Source organism: Myotis myotis, unplaced genomic scaffold, assembly GCF_014108235.1.
Source record: "Myotis myotis isolate mMyoMyo1 unplaced genomic scaffold, mMyoMyo1.p scaffold_m19_p_2, whole genome shotgun sequence".
Classification (NCBI taxonomy): domain Eukaryota; kingdom Metazoa; phylum Chordata; class Mammalia; order Chiroptera; family Vespertilionidae; genus Myotis; species Myotis myotis.
In genome coordinates this window covers 213,983,712-213,990,924 of record NW_023416324.1, presented here as the reverse complement: position 1 = coordinate 213,990,924, position 7,213 = coordinate 213,983,712, and the positions used below count along the sequence as shown (strand labels likewise).

Genomic DNA, 7,213 nt, shown 5'->3' with positions numbered 1-7,213 from the left:
TCTCCGCACCCCCGCCCTCCCCCTCCTTCGCCCCCTCCCGCCGCCCGTCCGAGCGCCCGGTCCTGCCACCCACCCGCCGTCCCGCGGCGCGCCGAGGGCACTCACCGGACCGGGCCGGGCGCGCGGGTCTCCCGGGCGAGTCCCCGGAGGCAGCGGCTCGGAGGCGCCCCGAGTCCGGGCGCGGGAGTCCGCCGGGAGCTCGCCGCCCCCGCCCCCGCCCCCGCCGGGTCCCTCCCCCAGGCCCCCCCTCCCCGGCGGCCGCGGCCCGCGCTCCGCCCGAAGGCGGGTCCGCCATAAACAAACGCGGCTCGGCCGCACGTGCACCTCGGAGCTGCTGCGCCCGCGACAGACCGAGGGCTCCGGGCGCCGCGTCTCCAGGCCCCGGGGACCGCCAGGGAGGGCGGGAGAGCGCGCCCGGCCCGCCGCCGCCCGCTCCCCTCCGCTCGCCTCCGCTCCATGGCTCCGCGGCCGCCGCCCTCGCCGCCCTCCCGCCCGGAGCGGCCCCGGCACCGCGGGGACGAGTCCTCGGTCACGGACTAGACGGCACCGCCGCCTCCTCGCCGCCCGGTCCGCCCCCGCGGAAAGCGACGCGCGGGAGACGCAGCGAGAAAGGAAGGGCGAGCGGCCGCGCGCAGTCAGGGCCCGGCTCCGCCGCACAGCCCAGCCCGCGGAGGCTGCGCCCGGCCGGGCGGGAGGAGCGGGCGCCCCGGGCCGGCCCCGCGCACCTGGCACCTGGCACCTGCCCGCGGCCGGCGCCCCGGACCCACCTGGACCTTCCGGTCGCCGCCGCGGCAGCCGGAGCGGGACCGCGCGGCCTGGGCACGGCCGGGGCTAATATGCCCGGAGCCGAGGCGCGATGAAGGAGAAGTCCAAGAATGCGGCCAAGACCAGGAGGGAGAAGGAGAATGGCGAGTTCTATGAGCTGGCCAAGCTGCTCCCGCTGCCGTCGGCCATCACCTCGCAGCTGGACAAGGCGTCCATCATCCGGCTCACCACCAGCTACCTGAAGATGCGCGCCGTCTTCCCCGAAGGTGAGGCCGCGGCGTGGCGCGGGGGGAGAGCTGGGGCGCCCCGCGGCCTCGGCCCCAGCTGGTCCGGAGGGGCCGCTCCGTCCTCCCCGCCGCCGTCCCAGGAAGTCTTGGGGAGGCCGGGCCGGGGGCTCCGGCTCCTGCTCAGGACAAGGGCCAGGGCCTTGGAGCCCCGAGACCAAACCACCTCCTGGCCTAGGGCTGGGCGGACGGGATCTGATCTGTGAGCGCGCTGCTCCATCCTGCCGACCTCCATTCCTCCCCTTCCCTTTCTTCACCTCGTGCCCTTTCACTCTTTCCTTCTTTCACTTCTCTCGCTCCTTCCGCAGAGGGGAGCGTGTGCGCCCTGCGGGAGTGGAGGCGCCCATGTCCGGCCTGTAGGCCCCGTGCTCGCAGAGCGCCGGGGGGCCGGCCTCGGACTCGGCCTCTCTGATGCCCTTCTCTGCTCACCTTCCTGGGGCTGGGCCTCCGGAGGTCAGGGTATGAAGAGGGCGAGTGCTGAGCCCGGAGCAGGCGGGGGAGAGCGCCAGGCGATGAGTGGGAAATGGCAGGCAGGGCCGAGCAGTCTTGTTTCCGGATTGGGATTACAAACCCACAGGGGCAGGTGCCATGGGGCAAGGGTCTCCGGAATGCAGGGTCCGCAGACTTGTGGCGGTGGGAAATGCTGGCGTGTTTCGGTCGGCGTTCTCTGCCAGCACTGGCCTGCGGGCGACCCAGTGACCATGGCAGCCGGCGGGCACCGCAGGACTGGGAGGCCTGGTCACCGCACCTTTGCTTTGGGTCATCCGGGTGGTTCTGAACCAAGGCCCCTGCAGCGGCTGTGTGCCCTGGGGGATTGTGGCTGCCTAGCGCCAGAGACCCCACACTTGGCGTGATGGGTGCCCAGGACCTCCGGCCGCCATCCGAGCGTCCACGGGGCTGAGTTGGCTCAGAGCCCCAGAAACCCCGAGTGAGTAGGGAGCCAACCTCAGCGGCAGGGCACGGAGGGTCTCTGCAGAGCGCGACAGGTGTCCTCCGCAGCCAGCTCCTGGGCCACTGAGGCCGCACCGGCCAGAGATGGGCCCAGCCGGCCCAGCTGTAAGCTCAGCACTTTCACCTCCGGTGCTGAGCTTGCTACAGTCTCCTCGGGGCCTGGAGCTGCACTGCACACCACCTCCGGGTGGAGCGGTGAGGGCCGCGGCCAGCTCAGCTCTCAGCTCGGCCTCCAGCTTGCTCCGTGGCTGGGGAGCCGGGAGCCGGGAGCCGGAAGCAGTGGCCTGGCCTCCGGGTGCCTCCCAGCTGGGCCTGCAGCCGCTGGGCGCTTTCCTCCGGGGAGCAGAAGCCCGAGGCCCGCCTGCCTCCTCTCCCTTTCCAACCCTGATCGCGGGAGGAGCGGCTGGGCCGACGGCTATTTGTCCGCCAACAGGGACCCCTCCACCCAGAAGCAAAGGTGATCCCCCTGCAGTTGAGGTTTCCGTGAAAATTCGAAAAGGATCAGGTTTTACACTGGCCAGATCGGATCCTTCACACCCGGGAAGCAGGGTGTCAACCGGTGTGTCCCCTTGAGCTGTTTTTTTTTTTTTAAATCCGAATGCTACAGAGAGGTGTGGGCCCAGACAAGGGCGCCCACCTCTGCCCCCACTGGGAATTATATACAAAGAAACAATCCGAAGATCTATTTCATGATTGGTTGCCAACAGATTTCAAATAAGCCAGAAATGAGGCAGAAGGGGAGTCTGAAGGAGGAGGGCTGATTGGAAGCTGTAGGCTGTTCGGGGGAATTTCCAGGAAAACCTGCTAAGAATTAGGAAGCTGCGGGTCTGCTGCCTGCTGCTGCCGATAGTTAAACTGGGGCTCTGCGTTCTGCCCTGGAAACCAGTCTCCAGGTGTCTGGGCCCAGAATTGCGTGGCCCTGAGCCTGCTGCCAGCCCCTGTGCGGTTCAGTAGTGGCCTGGCTGTGAGCCTCAGGGGTGATGGGAGGTTGGAATTCCAGGAGCATCCGGGAGGGAGCTGCTGGCCCTAGAGTGCTGGAAAGGGCCTGACCCTGCTGGGGAGCCATCCCCAGGGGATAGGGAGGGGGTGGTTCTGACCCCACTCTCCTGCAGCACCAGAGGGGGGGCGCTGGCCTGGAGGGTGGACAAGCAGCCTCTGGACTCGTCTTTGCACCCAGAGGCCTCTGGCCCGCACCTCTGGTGGGCCGCACTGTTTTCCCTCAAATCAGTTTTGGGACAAGGAGTTGTGACGCAGGTGCCAGGGGAGTTTAGAAAGCGCTCAATTATGCAAAATGACTGGCTTGCCCCCGCAGTAGCTCCCAAGGGCGGTGCGAAGAGGCGCTTGTAATTGATTTAACCTGTTCTGGGGTTAGGGCCTGCAGGGGGGATGTGGTTCCAGATTGGAGGGAGGCGGCAGAGAGCCACGGGGTCAGGGCGCAAGCATCCGGCGGGTTTTAGGGCCACAGCCGCCCTCCTGGGTGGTGCGAAGCTCCCGGATCTGCAGGGCTCTCGACCTCCATGGATAGACACCCAGCAGAACCAACCTGCAAAGCACGCCTCGCTGCTCCGTAGCCCCAGAGCAGGCAGGGCCCTGGGAAGAGGACTTCGGGAGTCAGAAACAGAGCAGCAGAAGCTGAAGGAACCACAGGACTCTCCAGAGGAACCTTTCATAGGAGGGTTCCCCCAGGCCCCACAGGGAGGGCAAGAGCAAGCCTGTGCCTGGCTCTCCCTTCCATCCTGAGTCCCAGGGGCAGGAAGAGGGACTGGGGAGCCCAGAGGGGGTCAGAGGGAGGCGGCAGGAGCTGGGCCTTTCATGGCTCCGCTCTGTCAAGCTGCCCCACTAGACCTCGGTCTCCTTGTCTGTGAAATGGACTGCACAGGATTCCTGAGATCCGTGCGAGGAGCCTGGCTGGGTGGGTGGAAGTCAGACCAGTTCTTACCCCAGCTTCCTATGAGCTCACTGCCTGCGTGTCCCCAGCCACAGGCGACTTCCACGGGGCGGAGTGCCTCACTCAGTGGACCCCCCAGTGGCAAGACTCGCTATTTTCTGGACCCACACATTTCCTCCCCTAAGACTAAGTAGTGGGGGCCAGATGGGTAGGGAAGAGGGCAGAAGAGCAAGGCTGGCTTTTGAAATGGACTCATGAAAACTTTGAGTTATGGGTGGTTGGGGAGGCGGGGGCGCAGGGCTCAGGGAGGCACTGGGGCCCAGGGTCTGCCTGCCCTCCTTGCAGTATGGCCTTTCCTCCAGGAGAGCCGGAAGCACCCAGGGTGGACGCACGCTGCTGCTGTCCATAGCGGCCGTGCCCAGGGCCAGCTCCACCATCGGGTGCTGGGCAGTGGCTGCAGGAGGCCCCACAGCATTGGAGCTGCAGGGACTCCTCTGCCTAACCCTTGGCCTAACCCTCCTTCCCTGGAGCAGGGGTTTGAGCTCCTTGGGTGGGGAGGGGGGAGGGAGGGGAAGCCCATGCAAGTCCCGGTCAGGGTCAGTGCCCGCAGGAGGAACTGGCCAGAGGTCCGGGTCAGGAATGGAGTTGGGAACTGAGGCTGACCTCCCCACCCCCAGGCCTGAGGACCCAGTCTGTGTGGGTGCAAGATGGGGAGGACCTGGAAGCTTTATCTCAGCCTTTTGCTTAAAGAAGCGAAAGCCTCATTCACACACAACAGAAGCGGGTTTGGAGGCCTGGTTACTCCGGTGTGGGGTCTGTGTGTGTTTAGATTTAGGCAGTCCCCCATTCCAGCCCCCCCACCCCCATTCCAGCGCCAGGGAGGAGGGGGCCGTCTTAGAAATTGTCATCCGGAATCTAAACATTTTGATTCAGAGGATTTGGTGAGAACAGACACCCCTGAACAGACGTGGGTTACAGAGCTAGAGCCTTTCTATACGCAACCTGAAATAATGTAGTTTTTTAAAAAATAGACTTAGTTTTTAGAATTCGGGCTTTTGTACCCTCTCCCATCTCTACTTGGGAGCCTGCCAGGCCAGGCCGTGTGCCTGGGTCCCAGAGGGGAAGCTCCAAGCTCCGACTCAGAGCAGACACTCCGGCCTGGTGGGGGGAGGTCTGAGCGGAAGGTGTGCTCGGGGCGGGCTGGCACTTGGAGGCGGACTGGAGCTCAGTGCAGCTTATTCAGTCCCGGGGACTCTGGGTGCACACGGAGGCCTGACCCTGTCGCGCTGTGTTGTGGCGGATGCTCCATCCCACCCTTAGTTCTGAGCATGGGGGGGGGGCGGGGATCTTGCATCTGTTTTCTGACCACTGACAACACAGGCCAGCACGGCAGGGAGAGCTGGAAGCCCCCTTCCCTCCCCTACCCCGGGTGCTTGCATAGCCTTTTTGGGGCACCCCTACCTACCCCCCCCCCATACACACACACCTGGCCCCTGCAGTGGTGTGACTGACGGTTTGGAGCAAGGCTGGGATTTGCAGGGAGCCCAGGGAGATGCAGCATCCAAGGCAGGAGAAGGGCGAAGAGCGAGCAGCAAGGCCAGAGGCCCACGCTCTTCACACAGTCTCCCCAGCCTGCTGTTCGGGGTGGAGGGGGGGGGGTTGCTCGAGCCCTGCCTCTGTGTGTGTGTGTGTGTGTGTGTGTGTGTGTGTGTGTGTGTGTGTTGGGGGGGGGGCTCATGGGTGGGAGTGACAGGCAGTAGATGCTGGCTCCCCGGCTTGGGGAGGGGACGGATGGCAGTGGAGAAGCGGGCCCAGCAGCAGCCGGTCCTTACATCCCCCCTTCTTGACTTTGGAGTGTTTGCAAGTGGAGAGTGAGAACTTGTGTCTTCAGATGGCCCCCAGTCATGGGGAGGCCAAGCTCCCCCGTGTCACATCTCCTTTCTGGGAGAGGGGGTAGTTCTGGGGGGAGGGGAGGCAGAGGCAAAGGCTGGAGTCAGGGAAGGGGTGGGAGAGGGAGAGGAGGCCAGACCATCGGGGTGGCAGCCGCAGCTGGACTGGCTCTCTGCTTGGCACCTGTGAGTTTAGCTCATTCCCTCCCCCAACACCCCCACTTCACAGGTGAGACATAAAGGCTGCTGGCCAGGGGACTAGCCCATCCAGGCCGGCCCAGCTGGCATCTGTAAAGGAGGGAGGAGGCGGGAGGGGGGGGCGGTGAAGCCCTGGTGTCCCCTGGGAAAACGTCTTATTTGTGTGGCCCTGGAGGCCGAGTGGGTGCTAAGAGCTGGTTGCTGGCTGGCTGAGCGTCGGAAGGAGGGACCTTAGAAAGCTTCCATGGCAGTGGGGGGCGGGGGTTTACACTGAGCAGCGAGCCCAGCTGAGTGCAAGGCGTGGGCGCCCACAAACCCTGGAAGGCAGAAGGCAGGGGATGCCTGGACCCTTTCCCCCTCCCCGCTGACCTGGTGGGATTCCCGCGACGGTGAGTCCTCCCCCTCCCCCCACAGTTTCCCTGCTGTAGGCCAGAGGGACCCAGACCCTGGTGGCTGGGAAGCCACAGGTGGGCTTAGGACTCTGGCTGGGCTGCTGCCCTCACTGAGCGGGAGGCTCCCAGGTTTGGGCAGGACAGCCGGCCACAGGCTGACACCCTTGGCCACAGGCTGACACTCTCAGAAGAGCTCAGCCCTCATCCCCCATTTTTCTTTCAAAGCCCTTTGTTATGTCCAGATAAGGGCGCGCGCGCGCGCGCACACACACACACACACACACAGCACCTCACTTTTGGGGTACATACTGGTTACAAACCTTACTTTATTAATCTTGCCTTCTGCCCAAAGTAGGTTTTTATAGGCCGAGTAAAAAGGCCTTGCCCACTGTGGTTTCTAATGGAAGAGCTGGCAGCCCTCACCCCGGGTGGGGTGGGGTGCACAGGGGATCCTGGGTGGGGTGACACGGGGCGGGATGTGAGGGAAACTTCTCGCCCCCACCCCGCCTCCACTCCCACCACCAGGGCTGGAAGGAGCGTTCTGACCACATCTCCCTGGCCAGCACTGGGGGATGAGAGTGAGGGGAGGGGCAGGCTCTGCAAGTGGCAGGTCATCTGAATTCCTCAGAAATTGTCCAGGGCACCCAGTCACCCAGGGCAGGTTCCCAGGTGAGGCCAGAGCCTCCCACAAGGCTGTTAGGGGGGGTCTGGTGTAGGGGCCATTCCCAAGGGTGTAGACCTTCCCAGGTCACTGGGCAGGGATCCTTCCAGAAGCCAAGGCCAGGGGACCACCGAGCCTGGAAGGGCGGGAAAGGACAGTTACCAGGGCGCATCTGTCCGTTTTCG

At 64.8% G+C, this 7,213-nt stretch overlaps 1 protein-coding gene across 1 annotated transcript in view; it reads left to right on the top strand.

Annotated features, from left to right (window-relative positions):
- The first annotated feature begins 315 nt into the window (after positions 1–315).
- The window catches only part of SIM2 (SIM bHLH transcription factor 2), a 43,202-nt gene continuing 36,304 nt past the window's right edge, over positions 316–7,213 (top strand). The window contains exon 1 of the mRNA XM_036352408.1: positions 316–1,031. Within this exon, the coding sequence (XP_036208301.1) occupies positions 857–1,031 (175 nt within the window). The 5' untranslated portion in view covers positions 316–856. The remainder of the gene's footprint in view (positions 1,032–7,213) is intronic.